At 42.4% G+C, this 20,134-nt stretch overlaps 1 protein-coding gene across 4 annotated transcripts in view; it reads right to left on the bottom strand.

Moving 5' to 3' along the window:
* The window catches only part of man1a2 (mannosidase, alpha, class 1A, member 2), a 75,534-nt gene that overhangs the window by 2,865 nt on the left and 52,535 nt on the right, over positions 1-20,134 (bottom strand). For all 4 annotated transcript variants that reach the window (XM_017470345.3, XM_017470344.3, XM_017470346.3 and 1 more), the window contains 6 exons: positions 15,691-15,785; positions 14,656-14,779; positions 14,472-14,565; positions 5,682-5,797; positions 5,378-5,597; positions 3,742-3,914 (listed from right to left, as the gene is read on the bottom strand). In XM_017470345.3, coding sequence (XP_017325834.1) covers positions 3,742-3,914; positions 5,378-5,597; positions 5,682-5,797; positions 14,472-14,565; positions 14,656-14,779; positions 15,691-15,785 — 822 coding nt within the window. The remainder of the gene's footprint in view (positions 1-3,741; positions 3,915-5,377; positions 5,598-5,681; positions 5,798-14,471; positions 14,566-14,655; positions 14,780-15,690; positions 15,786-20,134) is intronic.

The raw sequence follows: 20,134 nt of genomic DNA on the forward strand, positions 1-20,134 counted from the left end.
GACCTCCTGTGCAACTATTTACTTGTTTACTTTTGCTGCAGTGAACTGTTTGGGAGGGAAAACCTAGTAAGAGGTAAATTCACGTATATAATCTTCTTGTAAAATCATGATAAGGAGTAATATCTTGGATGTAAAACTTAAATGAACGTGTCTGGGTGTACAAAAGTCAAAAGATGACTATATAAATGAATTTCCCCGTTTCTAGCTTTTCACTGCAGCACAAGTAAATGACCAAACGGTGACACAGGTGGGCTCAGAAGAAGTGCCTTTGTTGAATTCTTGCTAATTTCCCAACGCAGGGTTAAAGACACGAGGGACGCAAGCAATCTGTGCCAATAAAGATCAACATGCAGCTATTGTTTACCCGAAGCGACACTGCGTTATACAGCTGCTCGCTCTCTCTCAGATTCATTTCACAGGGCTATGGACTGCATCTGGGACCTCTTCACTTCCAACTAATGCATTTAGCAAACAGCAGCTATAGCTACACGTCTTCAGTCTATAGTTCTCACACTCCGGAAACCAAAGCCGACACATCATACCGATGACCTCGACCCGATCAGGCCTCAGGGCAAGCAGAACGGCGTTCCTAACATCCAAACGAACGATATACGAGCTTGTTGTTGCTTTACAGCAAGGCCCTTATAGAAAGGCCCTTCAGACGGCACAGTTCAAGATCTTAAGTAAAACAACAGCAAAAACCAAAAAAAAATTAAATAAAAGAAAACAGAAACACTGATGCTGGGGTTACAATTTCTCAAAGTCTAGATATACGCACAAATTCCTGAGCGCTTCCAAAAAAATAAACAGGCCTGTCTATTGTCAGTTTATTCAAGGATAAGCTTTTATGCAAAGATGAAAGACAGATTATAAAAACAAATGAAAAAGAAAAACAGATGTATAAATTTAATTAGAAATAAAATAAACCCTTTATTCCGTCTCTGAAGGCCTGCTCTTTTCACACCGACCTATGAGCCCCCCCCCTTCCCCTTCCCCTTTTCAACCCCATTATTTATGCCTGAAACGTGACCCTGGCCAGAAATGACCACAAAATCAACTAGTACTGTAAATCTCACGCCACAAAAAAAGCGCCATCTTTTTGTTTCCCTTCCCACCAAAATGATCTGCAGATGAAAAGTGTCTGGCCTTGGTCCTCGTAACTCGTATGAAAACATGTTAGGGTATTGTTATCTCTGAGACACCGTGGCGCTGAGGCCGATATTCTATCAAGCCCAGGATACAGCAAGCCTTAAAGAAAATTACATTTGGGTTAAATACAATTTGAATAATACTCATCGAACGATACAGATTCCCTGTCAATCCTTGGTATAGACCAGACCTACATAATAATCATGCCAATTCTAAATATTTTAAATCATCTGACATATGAATCAAAAGCGAGGAGATCAGGACCAAGTCGTACACACAGTACCGTCTTCTAATTTACAGCGAATAACATGCAACATATTGCATCTTTATTATTTATTTGAAAACATAATTTTTTCCCCCCATTTTCCTGAACAGCTCCAAGTTTGGCAACTCTGCAAACTTTTTTGCATATATATTATATATATATATATAAATATATAAAAAAAACATTACTTAAAACTGAAAATGGCTTTCCAGAGTCAATGTCCATTGTAAAAAGCGCTATACAAATAAACTTGAATTGAATTTTAAATGCAGGTACAAATTCTTAAAGAAAATGGGGTTAAAAAAAAAAAATCTATTTTCTGTGTTGATTACGGGTGCAACTAATGATTTCATAATCGATTAATTGGGTGAATATTTCGTGTTCACCAGTGGAATAACTTTCAAAATGTTTAGCACTGACAAAAAATGAGCTTAAATGGACTTTGAAAAAGGGTGTGTTCTATCTTTAGGTCCTGTTCTGGGTTAAAAGTGGATAGTACACACCAGAGCAAAGGCCCACCAAATAATAACCGGGAATAACTCGGGGAAACCCACTACAGATTACTCCACTAATATTAAACATGCCCGAGTCTTATTCACTCTGTCCGTTCCATTTACCTTGAAACTGTCTTACAAAATTTCAAGCCAGTCCTCGCCTGGTGTCCCACTGAAGCTAAGCAGGGTTGAGCCTGGACAGTACCTGGATGGGAGACCTCCTGGGGAAAACTAGGTTGCTGCTGGAAGTGGTATTAGTGAGGCCAGCAGGGGGCGCTCACCCTGTGGGCTGTGTGGGTCCTAATGCCCCAGTATAGTGACAATACTGTAAAAACAGCAGTCTTTCAGATGAGACATTAAACCGAGGTCCTGACTCTATGTGGTTATTAAAAATTAAAAATAAATAAATAAATAAATAAATAAATAAATAAATAAATAAAGAGTAGGGGTATACCCCCGGTGTCCTGGCGAAATTCCCCCCCTCGCCCCTTCTCTATCACGGCCCCCTAACAATCCCCATCTCTGAATTAGCTACATCACTCTCCTCTCCTCTGCTCTAATAGCTGGTGTGTGGTGGGCGTTCTGGCGCACTACAGCTGCCGTCGCATCATCCAGATGGATGCTACACACTAGCGGTGGTTGGGGAGATCCCCTTCACATCCCCTACTATGTAAATCACTTTGAGTGTCTAGAAAAGTGCTATATAAATGTAACTAACTACACAACAGTCCTAAAACCCCCTAACTGGGACACACAATCACAGTAATGTGAACAGTCAATTGATCTGGTTTAACAAATGTATAAGAACACACGTCCCACGTTAAGGGTTTAAGAGGCAAAGTGGGACCTGGTGTGTGCATCAGAGCTGTATTTGAATTTCCAAATCTGTATCCTTGGCAAGTGAAAGTTGGACACGAAGACGCTTTTCTATCTCAGCGATATTAGATGGCCCCATAAACAGTGCTCTCTGGGACTGCATATATTTGGATCTGGCTGACATTTTGATTTTGTAGTGCTTGTGGATTTGCCATGAAGCTTTTGGCCAGTGCCTTGTTAGAATTTAGGGGATTTCTTTTATAATGTTTTGTTTAAATCCTTCTTTGAACGGTTTAAGTTCTGCTCTCAGGTCTGTTCTGACTTCTCCGAACTCTTTATTGATGTTTTTTGAAATGTGTTGCGTGTCCTCTAAAACGTACTGCATGCTGTCTGCAGACTCGATCAAGCCGTTATTAGTGAAATCTTTCCTTCGCGTTTCCTGGTTTCTGTTTGGAACCCTGATTCATGATATACAACTTTTTCTAAATTTGATTTTTTAAATTTCCATTTTATTGGGAACACCTGTACATTCACGCAGTTATCGAATCAGCCAATCATGTGGCGGAAGCGCAATACAAAAAAAAAAAAAAAAAAAAACCCAAAACAAAACAAAAACGTTGTTTTTATTTTAAACGGACGACTCGTATTCGAAATATTCCGGGAAGCAGCCGATGAGAGTCCGGCGTCTGTGGGAACTCCTTTAATACTGTTTAAAAAGAATCTCGGGGAAATTCCTCAAGAGATCGGTCGAGAGAAAACGCCAAGAATACATTTCTGTAAATTCTAGGCAGAAAAGGACGTCTACTTTGAAAATTTCTTTTGGATTTTTTCATCACATCATCATTCCCATAGTTCAATTTGTGTTATTCCAGAGTTTTGATGAGTTTGTTATTATTCTAAAATGTGGTGGGGAAAAAATAATAATGATGATAAAGAATGAGTGTGTCTAAACTTCAGACAGATAGTGTATATGTACATAAGCAAGTTTTCAAGCAGGAAATGAAAGTATGGACTGACCTGAGCTGCCTCCCAGCCCCACTGCCTGTATTTGGGGTCGTGCGTGAATCTCCACATGTACCAGTAAGTCTCAATCACCTCCGGCCTCAGGATGTAATACTTCTCGTTCTGCCTCACGGCCACCGCCTCCAACCCGCTGTCAAACTTGAAGGCCTCCGGACCAAGCTTCAGAACTGGAGACGCACGCATGATAAAAGCCCATCATCCAGGCAGCAGAGGAACAGAGCAGAAAGCTTACAGAAACAGATTTAAACAGAACGGTGCCGCTGTAAACGTTGGCATTAGACTAGCTAGCCTGGCACCCTACTGTTAACCCAGTTATGGGGTCTGTTAGGGAAAAGCTGAACCAGTTCATCCAAATTAGGCGGTGATGAAAGCTCAGTCAACACGCGCGATGCAAAGACTCACAGGACACGTGTGTTACCAGACAAACGTACTCGGCTACGACCGGACCCTACCTGACGGTTTGTTTGGATTTAATTTGTAGTCTTTTAACGAAACTACATAGTAATCTTAATCGCATTTCAGTCATTTGGTTTTCGTTAGATTAAGTCTAGATTTAGGCGTTGGAAAACTGCAGCAAATTCAGTAGACTCAAACCAAACCGTTTTAGCCCAATAAAAGCTAAAAAGGTTTTAATCTGTTATCACCGCCGAATGTCAAACAAGTACGAGGCATCCCATAATCGTCCTCTAAACATAAAACGCAAGCATATGGAGTTACGCATCATGTGCTCATGCGGGTTTCCTCCCATTTTCTCGTACCTCTTAAAAGCACACTTGCTGGCTACACTACAATCGCCAATAAGAGTTAATGCACTATATGGCCAAAAGTATGTGGACACCCTGACACCCAACCGTGGGGCTTTACCCAAACTGTTGCCACAAAGTTGGAGGCACACGGAACGTCTGAACGTCTTTGTATGCTGTAGCACTGAGATTTCCTCAAACACGTTCCAGCATGACAATGCCCCTGTGCTCAAAGTGAGCTCCATAAAGACATGGTTTGCCAAGGCTGGTGTAGAAGAACTCAAATGGACGAGCCCTGATCTCAGCCCCACTGAAGACCTTTGGGATGAACTGAAACATTGACGTCTCGCCAGGCATCAGTGTCTCTTGTGCTCTTGTGGCTGAATGAGCAGAAATTCCCACAGCCATGGTCCAAAATCTAGTGAAAAGCCTTCTCAGAAGAGTGAATTCTTGGAGAGTGTTATATCAGCAAGGGGGGGAGGGGGGGTGCGTACTCCATATTAATGGCCATGGTTTTGGAACAGGATGTCCAACAAGCACATATGGGTGTGATTGTCAGATGTCCACAATCTTTACTTCTTGAAACAGGCTCTCTTAAAGCATTTAGCTAAAGCTACATGGTAAAATAGCATAACTGCTTTCTGAATATTTGTGCACATTAAGAAAATATAGCATTTATCAAATAAGTCCACTACTCGCTCCATAAAATAATTTAACTTACGAGAAGCTATTTGAATGAAAACAATAGTGACACTGCTTCATTACTGGAAACATGGAGTTAGTTAAATTTGAGATTTAAACAGATCTTGATCCGGCGAGAATCTCGCATAGACAGCAGCAACTATTTTCATTAAACCTGTAGTCTATAAAATCCCTCTCTTACTGACCTGTGCGATCGTAGCTCTCGTGGCAAGTATGTGCGATCTCAGCTCCCAGCTGCAGGTAGTGGCCAGCCTTGTCTCCGGATGACCCATCAGCCCCTAGGGCGAACATTCCCCCAGCAAAGCAGGTCAGGTGACCCATCTTGCGCTCAAGGTGGCCGTTCTTCCACTCGCCGATGAAGGTCAGGCCGCTGTTGGACTTCCGGACGAGGTGACGCTCGATAGCCTTGTAGTACAGGACAAAGGAGGATGAGGGAGGAGACGAGAAGATTCCGCACTAATAATGCTTATTTTCGGCGACGGGCCTCACCTCGATAGCATCGTCGTAGGTTTTTCGAGCCTCTGCGTCGGTTTTATCGGACATGAGCCAGGCCTTCAAGAGATACTCGTAGAAACTGTCTCCGAGACCTCCCACTGAGGTGTGATCTGTATAAAAGATGGTGGAGAGTGAGAGACCGGTAAGGTTCATAGGGTGTACATGCTTTTAAAGTGCAGTAATATCAGAAATTCAATCCAGCCATTAACAATGAATTAAAACCAATTATTTTCTGACTCAAGACGGTCACCTGACTCGCCCAAGCTAAAACCAGAACGATATAAAGCAGGCCTGCGCTTTATTGGGACATGGATATGTAGAGTTATTTATTTAGCTGAACGTTTGATGCAAAATGATGTACAACTGAGACGGGACATAAATGGGCCCTGCTCAACACCACAACAGTTCCAAATTGGTGGTGCATGGGATTTGAACTCCTGACATGTGAATTAAAACTCTGGTGCTGGTTGGGCTAAAGATGTGTTTAGTATAGTGCGTTTAACAATGGACATTGTCCAAAAAAAAAAAACAAGCAGCTTCGCATTGATCTCTAATGAGGAAGCAAGTGGTGATGACGGCAAGGAAAAACTCCGAGACATCATGAGGAAGAAACCTTGAGAGGAACCAGGCTCAAAAGGGAACCCATCCAATTCTGGGTGCCATCCAATAGTGGGATAATGAGTCACCCTTATTATAACAACGCATTAAGGCAAGCATATGTTAGTGCCTGATTTCATTTGTAGACATACACCAGCAATCACCTAATCACTCTCAAAGGTCTCCGTAGACTCTGTGAAACATGCTAATGGGATGTCTGTGCATGCCTGAGTCACATCAGTGATGGCAACGGATCGTAATAGCGTCTTAATGCTATAAAAAGTAGACTATAAATAATATGACAGCCCCGACTGAAGCTTGATAATAAAAGAGGGGAAACACTGTTGCTGAAGAATACATTAGCTCCAAATAATTTGTTGATAATCTACGAAATCTGTTCAAAAAGAACAATTTTAGCACAGTGAAAATCGAGAACTTTTTGCTTCTCTTTGTTAAAGACAAAAATATGCAACATTTAACATCATTAAATCAAAGCCATTTGACAGTAAATAACTTGATTGACAATACGCGCAGGATACGGAGAATACAGATACAAGAATCAGCTCATCATTGAGGACAGGCAGAGGAAACAGCGTCCCGACGCCTACCTGCTAATGCTACTCTCAGGTCCTATAAGCAAGGAGTGTGGTGTGTGTATAAGGGTGAACAGAGGATAACGTGACACCATGGAACAAGCAGTGGAGGGTTGTTATACAGGTGCCTTTGGGGAGGAGAAGCGAGAAAAGAAACACATGGCCAGGAAATGGCAATGCTCCTCCTGAGAGAGACGTGTGCACATGGATGAAGGTGGATTTTCCCACTTTATGGCCTCTTACCACTTATGTATTACCACCCAGTATTTACATAAACTACACTTGGGCGAATTAACATCTCCCTCACACTCCCTAACCTCACCTAATGGCTGTGCATGCACGTAAACCCACACACAAACACAGTAATTACACCGTTCCATATCATAAGTGAACACAATTGCACAAAGGGAGGGTGTTCAAGAGCATGGCACACACTTTCAAACGTTAATTACAACCACTTGTTCACGTACTGTATGTAGGTGATGTAGAGGAAAGACGTTACAGCAAAAAAAAGACCGAGAGAACTAATGGAAGATCGCAGAAGCCAAGGGGAAAAAAAAAGTAGGCATGGTAGACACAGGGTTCTCTACGTTTAACAAGCTTGTGTGGTGGTCATGTGTGTTCGATAAAATCTGTCAAACATGGAGAGAAATTCAGAAACCAGAGAGCGAGAGAAAGAAAAAGAGAGCTAGAGAGAAAGAAAGAGCGAGAGACAGCGAGAGAAAGATATAAAGAGAGTGCGAGTGAGAGCAAGAGAAAGAAAGAGTGAGAAAGAGGGAAGGAAGAGAGAGAGAGAGATAGGGCAGGCGAGAAAGAAAGAAAGTGAAAGAGCGAGAGAAAGAAATAGAGAGAGAGAGAAAGAGAGAGAGCGTAAGAGAAAGAAATAGAGAGAGAGAGAAAGAGAGAAAAAAAGAGTGAGAAAGAGCGAGGGAGAGAGCGAGAGAAAGAAAAAGAGAGCTAGAGAGAAAGTAAAGTGAGAGAAAGAGAGAGAAAGAGAGAGATAGGGCAGGGGAGAAAGAAAGAAATCGAGAGAGAGAGAGGAGAGAAAGAGCGAGAGAAAGAAACAGAGAGAAAGAGAGAAAGAAAGAGCGAGGGAGAGAGCGAGAGAGAGAAAGTCAGGGAGCAGATGAGCGTGAGGGTAGAAACACGAGTAGTGGAAGAATAATGACACAAGAGATTGCTTTTGCAAGCAGGAAGTAGAAATATGTAACACATGTAGTATTTTCTGTAAAGGAGCTTCTTTTTATTTGATCCTCTATTTCTGATGCGAGTCTATGCAACAGCTTTCATTTATGAAAACCAGTTCAATATAACCATAAACTCCTTAGATTTAAAGCTTGTATCTACAGGGGTAAAAGGGGTAACATGTTGCTGCCTCACAGCTCCAGGATCCCCTGAACTCCAGGGTCTCCGGTTTCCTCCCACTTCCCAAAAAACATGCAGGTAGGTGGACTGATGACTCTAAATTCCCATGATGTGCCACTGAATGTGTGAATTCTGCCCTGGTATGGACTACCATCGCATCCAGTGTATATTCCCACCTCTCACAAAGTGCTCACTAGACAGACTCTGGATCCAACATGACAACGACCAGGATAACGCGGCTACTGAAGATGAATTTATTAAATGAAGGTAAACAAAAGTGGTTTTCACCGTTTCCCGGAACCCCACGCAGCATACGTCTGATTTTAGACTCACTTGATTCTATTGATACCCGGGTGCATTTGCGTTCATCTTGGCAATGGGACTGCCAGTGTGGTGCCAACAAACTGGAGCTGGACAGTGTGGAGGAAGTAACTGAGAAGAGGATGACGGGGAAGCTGAAGGCCATCATGGACAAGGTCCACAGGTCCTTCTCATGCTCTCTATGCTGAGATGAGGAGGCTCAGGAGCTCGTTCAGCCACAGATTCATCCAGCCACGTCTGAGCCAAACGTCAGAGGGGCTCTTACCATGGCCATCAGATCAATAACGGCACATCTTATCTTATCTCACGTCATCACGGACACGCATGGAGAACACAACCGCAACTCACCAAATGAAAAAAGTGATATATTTTGGTGCCATTATGCGTAGCAGATATTATGCACGATAATACGTTTATATTTTATAGAGCCTTTCTACAAACTCATGGTCACTTTACAGTTAGAAATCAGACAGAAATAACACAGAATCTCAACACAACATGACAGTGCAGTTAAGAGTCACAGAAACATTGGGCAAAGAGATAAGTTTTGAGTTGGCTTTTAAACTCTTGTACAGAGGTAAGATTACAGAGGGACTGTGGAATAGAGTGCAGGACGCCCTACCACACAGTGAGGTCAGCTTGTAAGGTGGAATGAATAATAGGCCAGTGTCAGATGACCTGAGAGAGCGTGACGGTGTGCAGAGACAGACGAGAGCAGCGACGTATGAGGGGGCTAGACTACGTAAGGCTTTGTAAGTGATGAGGAGAACTCTGTATTGGATCCGATATGAAACGGGTAACCAGTGTAACCTGCGCAGGACAGGACTGATGCGTGATGATTTCTTAGAAGGAGTGAGAACCCTTGCTGCTGAATTCTGGATGCATTGCAATGTATTGACTGTTTTAGTCGGAAGGCCGGAAGAGAGAGCATTACAATAATCAAGCCGAGAACCGATGAAGGCACGGACAAGACTTTCGGCATCTTTGGTGTTGAGGATGGGGCGACGTCTATTCGCCGTATTGCGAAGATGATCAAAAGCTGTTTTTGTGAGAGAGGAGACGTGCGAGTTAAGAGCGAGTGCGAAGTCAAAGGTAATACCACGGTTGCGGACGGTACGGGAGGGTCTGACCAGAACACCATTTATATCAGGCAGACGAGATAGTAGTAGCATCTCCACATGTTCTAACACACCGTTTTTTTCAGTACTGAGTCCGAGACAATTACTGGTCATCCAGGAATGAATGTCTGTGACGCATACAGATGAGGAATTTGTGAGGAAATGGGCAGAATGATAGATGAGCAAATGTAGAGTTGAGTGTCATCAGCGTAGCGATGGAAACTAAGGCTATAATGGTGAATAATGCAACCTAAGGGAAAGCATGTAGGTGATGAAAAGCAGTGGACCACGTACAGAACCCTGAGGAACACCTTCAGAAATAGAAACAGTGCTAGATTTACACTAACGAATGAAAATGTAGTGCTGACGACCAGAGGTGTAAGAAACTTAGGATTTTATTTATTTATTTATTTTTTAAAGGAGTTTAGCAATTAGGCAGAGTATTTTTAGCTCATGATTTCCCCAATGGCGAACACTTTTTCATTTTGAAATAATATAAAAAGTACAAAATTGACACAACACTGATCTGGCTACAATTAAATAAAAATACACTGTTGTATAGTCTGAACCAGACAAACCTGCATTTGTACGCAATGTGCTTTAACGATGCATATGCACAAGTTGTTTTCTGCAGGCAAGAGAAGTAAAGCAAACATTTTGTGTGGGAGGTGAAGCCTCCTGGTGCCTTAAAGTGCAGTGGGAAATTATAATGCAAGCCATGTACAATATGTACCTCCATTAGTGACAGAATGAGCTTGCTTTTGAACAATCAAAACCTTTCTGAGCAGATCCCACACACCATGCTAGCTCTTCTGAATTCGTCTGACAGCAGGCTTTTCTGAATTCATCCACACAAAAAATAAAAATACATTTTTTTTTAAAAACCCCCCAAACAAACACATTTCTTCAGACAATAGATGCTTGTTCCGTCCATTCAAATCAAGAAAGGTAGAGCCCCATGATTAAGGCTTTGACCACCTGTGGTTTTTGAGCACTCAGATACTTTGAAACGCTGCCTCTTAAAATGCTCACCCTCATGCCAGTGAATAGCACACGGGCAATTCCTGCCATTGTTGTATTTGCTGCCATTGTTCTCACCTTAAATGCTACTACATAGGCTTTCGTATTCATAAATATGGAAGTGCACAGCTCCACCACTGCTGGTAAATAAGCACATATAAAGGGATTTTCTGCCTGAAAAGAACTGCTAGAAAGATTTTGATGTTCTATGTTTATAGCAGAAAACATGTACCGTGCACATAAGCCAAAACGAAAGATGACCTTCAGACTTTTCCATCAGTGCCTTTAAAATACAGTAAATAGTGGGAAATTCTCGCTTAACCCAACCCATGAGAACGATACCACCTTACTGTAACAGCGAATAAGCAAATGAGGAGCGCAAATGGAAAAAAATAAGTGACATACCTTATGAAATTCTTAGGGAATGTCTATTATATGTCGGATTTAATTGCACAAAATGCACAAAGGCCAAAAGATACTCTTTAATACAATTAATGCCTTTTTAAATCTTACTCCGAGTGACCCTTTAGAGACTTGTCCCGTGTGACCAATTTGTAAATCATTTTATTCATGAAGCTGATTACATTCAGGTCCAACATACCACAATACGGCTCTGTTCGGTCAGAAACACGGTCGTATCAGAGCGCTCGACATCGGTTTCAACTCCTCTCACCTTCACAAATCTCTGATATTGTTTCTAATACGAAGTCCACAAACTGTCCTTTAGATGTTTCGCCTTCACACATTTTTAGAGGCTTTTGCAGTTCTAAGTCCGGTTATTATTAATAGCTTCCTAGAAAATGGAGTCGTGCCAGTTGTGTTTAAACATTACAGTAGTCCAGCCGTTGTTAAAAAGGCATCGCCTTGAGCAACATGATCTGAATATTTACAGAGCCGTCTCCAAACTTTTATTTCAAAAGTTTTGGGGAAAAAGTTGTTTATTCTCTGATCTCTTCTTACGTTAGTACTTTGAACATTTCTGATACATTTCAGTCTGGTTTTAGGGAGCTACATAGTACTGAATCGGCTTTGTTAAAGGTCACCAATGACATTTTACTCTCTTTTGACTCATTGGTTCCTGCTGTATTTTAATCTAATCCTGCTGGATTTAAGTGCGGCCGTTGAAGCAGTAGATCATACCATGCTGTTAAAAAGACTTAATCATGTGGCTGGGTTTCAGGGACCTGTGTTGAAGTGGTTTGTCTCTCACCTTAAGGGGAGAACATTTTCTGGTAATGTAGGAAATTGTTTCTCATAGGGATGTCACGAGAACCGATACTCCGGTACCAACGTTCCTAAAACGTGACGGTACTTGGTTTTCTGCAGTAGTATTAGTACCATTTGTAACAAGGTTGCGATTCTTCTGGACCTGATGGGGGCAGCAAATACGCGCAAGTGTTTTAGTCGGTCCACGAGTGGTGGTGAAGAAGAGGAACGCCTACAAGCACACGGGAAAAACTACAGAAGTTTAGCTGAGCTTGACAAGTTTAGCTCCGCCCCGACTCGATGAGAGGAAAGCTAGTATCGGTTTCCGGTGTGTAACCGACGCTATCGTTCATTTCAAACAAAGCGAGGAAACACCTGGAATTCGGCGAAGCACCTGAAACACGATCCTATATTATGTTTGTTTGAGGCGGCTGCATTGTGGCGTGAAACCAGATAACGTTATGCTCCATGTAATGTTAGCGATAGCCAGTTATTTGTCAATGACGCTAACACATTGCAGTGTTATAAACCACCTCCTAATGGACACCATGCATCTCCATTCAGCCCGGGTCCTGTCAGCTAAACGTAGCCTCATGTCACTCATAATTATTCACATGCTCATGCTTTTAATAAATCTTTTTGGTCTGCCACCATATCAGTGAATTTAAACTAATGCTTACATCCAGAGTATAAGGGGTGTGTGTGTGTGTGTGTGTGTGTGTGTGTGTGTGTTTAGGAGTGCACCTCCGGAGACTCATTCTCCGACAATGTTTGATAACTAAAATACCCTCCCCCCTCTCCCACCCGCTCTCCCGCTCTCCCTGCCAGTATCAGCCAGAGGAGGATGTCCTCCAGGAGAGTTTTTGTATTTTATTTTTATACCACATCGTGGTATCGCCTTTGGTATCGAGTACTTTTGGTGGTATCGGTACCGACTACTAGATTTTTGGTATCGTGACAGCCCTAGTTTCTCATCTCGAGCACAAATCTGGTATGGTGTTCCTCAGGGTTCCATTTTGGAACCTATTTTGTTTGCACTATATATCCTTCCCTTGGTCACATGATTCAGAAACACAACTTATCATACCACTGCTACGCTGATGAAACACAGCTGTATGTTCTCTGTCAAATCGCTTTGAATGTCTTATGACATTAAATGCTGGATGGACACGATTTTTTTTTTTTATGGATAAATAGTGATAAAACTGAAATAATCATTTTGGCCCACCGGTTTCAACTACTGCTATTTTCAAATCAGTCAGTTCCTCTGTCTACAAATGTGCACAATTTGATGACCTTGGTGTCATTCTAGATCCTACGTTGCTGTTGTCAAAAGCAGCTTTTTTGCAACTGAGATCTATTGCTAAAATCAAGAAAATGCTCTCCAAGGCGGCCCTGGAAACAGTTATTCATGCTTTAATAACATCACGGTTAGACCACTGTAACTCCCTCCATTTTGGATTGCCTAAATCCGCTCTAGATTGCTTGCAAATGGTACAAAATGCGGCGGCAAGATCATTGACTGGCACCAGAAAAGCTGAGGATATTACTCCTGTCCTCGCCTCTTTACACCGGCTGCCAGTCAATTTCTGCATTGATTTTAAAATTCTACTATACGTGTTTTAAAGTTTTACATGGACTCGCTCCCAGTACATATGTGACTGCCACGTATACTGCCGCAAGATCTTTTCGATCCTCCAGTCATCTAGTCCTTTCACGTTTTAAAACCCAAAATGGACTGGGCTTTCTCGGTAGCTGCTCCCAGGCTCTGGAATAGTCTCCCTTTTCATATCAGCCCTTCCCCCTCTATGGCCAGGTTCAAACCTTCTCCGAAGACCCCCTTTTATTCGCTAACTTTTAATTCTGTCTGAGGGTGTAGAATTTTCATTTGCCCATCGGTCTTTGATCCTATTAAATGTGTGTTTTAAATCTGTTTTACACTACTTGTACAGCACTTTGGTTTCAACGTCTGTTTTTAAACGTGCTTTATAAATAAATAAACTAACAGCGAATAAGCAAACATGATTGAAACGGTGTAAAGTACAGAAGCTGTCGACACAAATACAAGGAATTTCACATGACGTTACAAAGTTACAGAATATTTTAAATCGCTGCAAATATTGGCTGTTACGTCAAAAATGGCAACCGTATCGTCAGTTTCTACAAGCACAACTGACACCTAGTTGCTAAGCCTGGCAACAACTGAAAAGTCAGCATCAAACACTGATTACTGATATCCTTTAAAGAAAAAGAAATGCATCCACATCCTGCCTTCATGTGAGCTGGTAGATTACACACACACACACACACACACACACACACACACACACAGATACATTTATCATCCCCTTCATTTTACCAGTAGAGCTTGTGTGAACTAAAGAGCAGAACACAACACATAGCATTAGCGCAAATGGGCCACGGCCTCTCAGACAGCAACTATTACCTCTTCATGACCATGACAAGGCATGTAATGTGCCATACAAGCGTGAATCCTTGCCCTGGTTTGTATTTTTCTGTGGAGAATATATGTGTGAGAAATTCAGGAGCTGAAGGTTACTCACGCTGGCCCCAGCGGCCCGTACGGGGGTTCAGGTAGTTTGGGTAGAGGCCATTAGGTCTGTCCATTTTAGCCAGCAGCTTCCGGATATGCATCACCTGATGTAATAAGAAAAGCGTGACGTGTTGTTCGAAGAGTAGAGACATACACAAAGTAACATGCGTTACGCACATTTTAAACCCACAAACCTTTTGATAATAGACAGGGTTCCCGGTCAGATACGTAAGGTGCACAAACTCCATGTGCAGTGTCCCAAACTCAGCCAAGATGCTACTACCAGCCGAGGCCCAGCCCCAGTTTCGGCCCACGCCGCTGATACAGGGGAGATGAACATGAGGTTAGCGGGTAAACGGTACAAAACCTAAATTACCGTCGAGAGAACCACCTGCGTTTATTCCATACAAACGCCTTTAAACAAGTTCCACTTTACTCATCATCTGCCCTAATAAAAAAAATCATCAAACGATTAATAGTAATAGTCATAATAATCATTAAAAAACAAAAACATGTACTCTTTCATAGGATAATGGTATTCTTAGACCCCGCTGTATTTGTTTCAGCATGACAAAGATTACAAAGCGCTCGGCTTTGATTAAAGATGTCTTCCAAATGCCGTGAACGTAAAACCGTCGGCTGCGCTCTTTGAGGATCCGGAAAGCCTGTCTTTCCCGTGTTCTTCACTCATTTCACATTCGGAGTACTGTACGCTCAGCACATGCTAATTGGGTACAGCATGTACGCGTTAGTTTTCGGAGGAGTCGTTCGTAATGGCAGGCTGAGTAGTGGCTGGGTGGATACGGATTAATAGAATAAAGACCTTTTATCTTCAGGATTAGACACACGTTGGAAGTCTGTTGTCTCCATTTCCTTGAGACACTAATTCATTTATTTATTTATAAAAGCTTTGTCAGTTTCTGCTTGATTACGCTTGCTTTCTTCTACACCAAAAGCCAAAGCACACACAATAGACGATGTACGCATTTTCCATCCTGCTCAATGAAATGCGAATGAAATGACGTGGACCGTTGTATTAAAGACCCAGGAAGACAGGGTGACTGACAGGCTCAGATTATACACTGTGGACTTAGTGACTTAGCCGGAGCTGCAGTGGGCAGATAGAGGAAACGCAGGACGGAACATGTGAGAGAGAAGGAGAAGAGGGAAAAGAAAAAAAAAAAACGGAAAACAAAAACACAAAAGAAGCTTAATGAAGGTAGAACCACCTCTTGAGGTTGACCATGGCCCAGGGGATGCCTGTGGGGGTGTTGAAGGCAGGAAGCAGCTTCTCAGCCAGCTGAACAGCCTTCACTTTAAAAACCTAATAGAACGACAGAACAAGAACACAGGAGGGACTGTGAGAGGTAAAACAGTGTTAAATAAAACGCAGTAAAAAGGTGAGTGAGTAAGAATGGACTTCTTACCCAACACATTTTGCACCGAGTGAACTGGAGTAACCCATCCGCTTTTCATTTCTTGTGTGTGAGGACTGAAATTTGAGAGCTTAAAGCTCAGTGCCTTTAACATGGCTTGTATGGCTAACCCTATGATGGCTGTGAGGCAAAGATAGCGGTAAGACAGTAAAATGTCTGTTGACCCCCCCGTTGTGGGTTCTTAATACGAGGATTGCTTCACTGTGGGGGAAAATCATTTTTACCTGGTGATTTCTGTGTGTGTGCCAGATTAAGTAAGAGCTCTAAATAGGTTACCGCTGCTGCGGTGTTCCTGGGAGAGCTCCATTTAAAGCCACAAGAGCAAGATCAGTAACACAAAAGCCATCCTGGCAGCTTTGCACACTAGATAATCATTATCTCCGTCTAAATGTTGTGAACGACAGTTCGGCATTATTCTTCTTATCCCTAAGTGAGGGGACTATCTTACCGTACCGTCACGGTTTCTGTTCACCTGGCTTATTCACCTTAAAGTATTTTTATACACATTAAAAAAAAAAGATATGCTACAATAAGTACAGTGATAAATTCTCAGCTATACTTGTTCATAACGCGGTTTAGGAGCTTGCACTTTTCTTATGTGCAATGCTGCGAATGATTACACACCCAGGTCTTTTCTGTGATTACGTACAAGACGCCAATGACCAAAGCGCAGGAAATGCTTTATTTTTATTATTGCTTATGAGACCTAGCGATCTTCTCCTATTCATTTAATCCCTATTACACATCACTGTGCACTGATCCAGCTCGATTCTAGAAAATCCTTCTAGATTGTGTCAGGAAGTATTGGTATAGACTTATATAGGATTTCTTCTCGCATGCTGGGCGCACAGCAATATTATGCTAGTGGAGATTTTAGAGAAGTTATGGAGTGCTGCTGCTTTGCCAAAAAACAAACATCCAAGAATGCACCTAAGACGGTCTTCTCAGTCACAGGACTTTTCCTGACTAGACATTATGGATGTGGAATCTCCCGATTTATTTTTGTTGTTCGAGCAACCAATATTCGTTGTCGGACAGGGAGCTGAGAAGAAGTATGATCAGGAGAACCACACTAGTTTGTGGTGCGGACATCTTGGCCGAGTAGCTCTTAACGAGAGCCTACTTGCTGGTTGGACTATGATCTTAACAGAGGTCAGTATTAAAAGGTCTGTAACCCAGATGTTGAGCAGAACCTGCAGGGTGCTGGGCCTGGTCAGTGCTAGGTTAGGGTTACTTAGCCTGAATGACGGAAAATGGATCTCTTCAACGCTGCAATGGACCACAGAAATAGGAGCTCAGAAAAAGGAAAGCCTACTGCAAAGCCTGGGTGATATCTGACTGTAGGGGGTTGAAAAAATTGGCTCACAATTGCAAAAAAAACAAAAAAACAAAAAACAAACAAACAAGGGGGATCAGGTAGCCAATCCCCAGCGGTTTTGTGTGCTAGAACTGTTAGCATTTGATGAGCATTTTCTCTGCTCACAGCGAGTGCCGTATATCAGGTTTGTTTTGGCAAGAATATCGTACAGTCCCATTCAGGGTTTTTAAGTTGGTGCACAGACGCTACTTTGAACCCACTTGGATACAGAGATCTCCAATGTGGTCCATTTCCATAATGAAGACTCGTCATGAACTTTCCAGAATTCATCACACAGAAAATGGAATATCTCGGTCTTCAGACTTTGTGCAGTGCTTTGTAAATAAGATCATTGATAAGAATACTGATTGTCCTTTTTACAGGGGAAATGCAGTCCTTTTTGGGCCAGGTCTCATTCTTTCACATCGTTTCACCACTGGCAGTGATGACATGGAGGAGAGTCAACTGCATCTGGCCATCATGTCAACCCACTATACTGTTAAAGTTTATAACCATGAAATACATTTCTCATGTTCTGCTCAGAATGGTCAACCATTTGCCATGAATTATGAAGGTCGTACGTGATGCCTTCAGTTCCACAATTTAGCTTGGAAACGAATTGCGTAGCTCATTTTAGCTCACTAGGCAGCACATCGCGAATGGGTCTAATACGCTCTGCGTCTAACGAGCCGACATCCTCGACAAGGAGAACACCCTCGTTGAAGAACGTTTGATCTCCGAGAATAAGAGCAGAGCTCTAAATGATCTGTTCGTCTCACGTGACGAACGCACAGCACCCTCTCTTCTTTTCTCTCATTAGTAGGAGATGCTTTAGCTCAACCGTGGCACGTCAGCGCGGGTCACACCTGCACTGAATTGAAATGGGAAAGAAAACCTTCGGGGATTTTTTCTCCCTGTAACTGGTCGCCTGATAACAGTGCGAAGTATTTTCACACGCATCCCTATTCAGGCACAGCAAGGAAAATGCCACACAAGGGTACATAATTAACCTAATATATTTGAACAAAGTGGGCACTGTAGCGTCAATAATCACTGCTCTACTCTCTTAGCTATAGCTTGGTGGATTATTTGTAGAATAAATATGGCAGGAAAACACCTGCATTTTGCTGCCATATGAAGGGGAATGAAACTAGTTCAGAATGAGAACGTTCTCAACTTGGCATTTTAAAATTATTGCGGTCGACTCTAATACATTTCTTTTCCAACGTAGGGCCGAAGGGTTCTGACCCAGGAGAGAAACCGGTCAGACGGATTTTCCACACGAGCACAGTTAAGCTCAGACTACTTTCATATGTCCAGCCCCCCCCACCCCCGCAGCCTTCACTGTTAGCAAAAGATATTCAGTACAGCCAAACCGTGTGAGTGGAATAGCTTGATGTAGGTACTCACCCAAAGAAATTTTTACAGAAAATGTTATTACTGAGGGGGAAAATGGAATTTGCCTTTAATGTCATATGGAGATATCAGCATACTGTACCAGAAGAACGTTCAAACCGTCTCCATTTTGCCATTAAAGGAGAATCCTGATTTGTTCTCATCACAAAACAGCACTCTGTGAATAATTTGGGCTGCTGAGAGACTAATTGTACACCTAAACGTACTTATTATTTAGTAAAAGAGCTGTCGGTTCTGCTTAACAGTCGCTGTCTTTATAACTTTCTCTCCATCTGTTGCTTCAGGAATTCTGGAGCTGTAAGATTACAAAAGTCGCTAGCATACTGCAGTCCAGTTCCTTCTGGAATTTGCATCGAGTGTTCAGAAATGACGCATGGACTCAGTATCCCATAGGTGCTGAGGTTCACAATTTTCCTTTTAAAGCTGACAGCTCCAACCAAGTGAGCTCGGCGAGGAAAAAAAAAAAAACCCCAATCGCCTCATTTAAAATTCTACACTACTGAGACTTCTCTGATGTGTGCTGTACCCGAGTACAGAAGAGGGAGTGCAGCTTGTGCAGAGATGATGGACCTGCCTGTTTACTGACGGCTCTCGGGCCAAGAGAGACCTCTTCAATCAATTAATGACTTTAGCTGTTAATTATAGTCAAGAGGCCCAGTGCAGCAACGCGATCTCTAAACACTGTAGTGTTGCATTTCTCTCGCATTATTTGTTCCAAGACACAGAATAGGATAGGTGGGAGGAGACCAAAAAAAACAAAAAAACCACAACAGAGGGCTGAAGGAGAACTGAAAAATAAGGAGCAAAAGAAAAAAAAAAAAAGGTGAAGGGGAAAGGAAAGTGTGAGTAAACATCATTCATCATGTTGACGCAGGCTGGTCAGGAACAGGCTGACAGGCAGCCGAGGGCCAGCGTGGAGGCAGCGGTGCTCTGAGGACAGGAACGAGAGCTTTGTGTCTAGTTAAACTTTCCACTTATAATTCTCCACCTTTATCTCCATTCTCCATCTCCATGCTGTATTTCTGGATCTATCCCTTTATCTCCATCTCCATCTCCATGCTGTATTTCTGGATCTATCCCTTTATCTCCATTCTCCATCTCCATTTCCCTGCTGTATTTCCGACTCCATCCCTTTATCTCCATTTCCCTGCTGTATTTCTGGACCCACCCCTTTTCCCTCCATGTACATCTCCATTCAAGTTCAAGAATGAAGGTGCAACCCCACATTTATAGCTGTGAAAAACGTTCCCTTTCAAAATGATCTGTATTTCTATGTGAACGGCTCCAAAAAAGTGATCTGATAAAAGTCAAAATAAAACAGCTTTACTTAAGAAACAAACTTTATAATGCTATATCGTTTAAATCGTTAAATTGTACCGTAAGGTACTGGGGGGTGTGAAGGGGGGGGGGGGGGGGGGGGGGGGCATGTGACCTTATTTTACATTTGAAATGTAGTAACTAACG

The sequence above is a fragment of the Ictalurus punctatus genome, chromosome 6, assembly GCF_001660625.3.
Source record: "Ictalurus punctatus breed USDA103 chromosome 6, Coco_2.0, whole genome shotgun sequence".
In the NCBI taxonomy this organism is placed as follows: domain Eukaryota; kingdom Metazoa; phylum Chordata; class Actinopteri; order Siluriformes; family Ictaluridae; genus Ictalurus; species Ictalurus punctatus.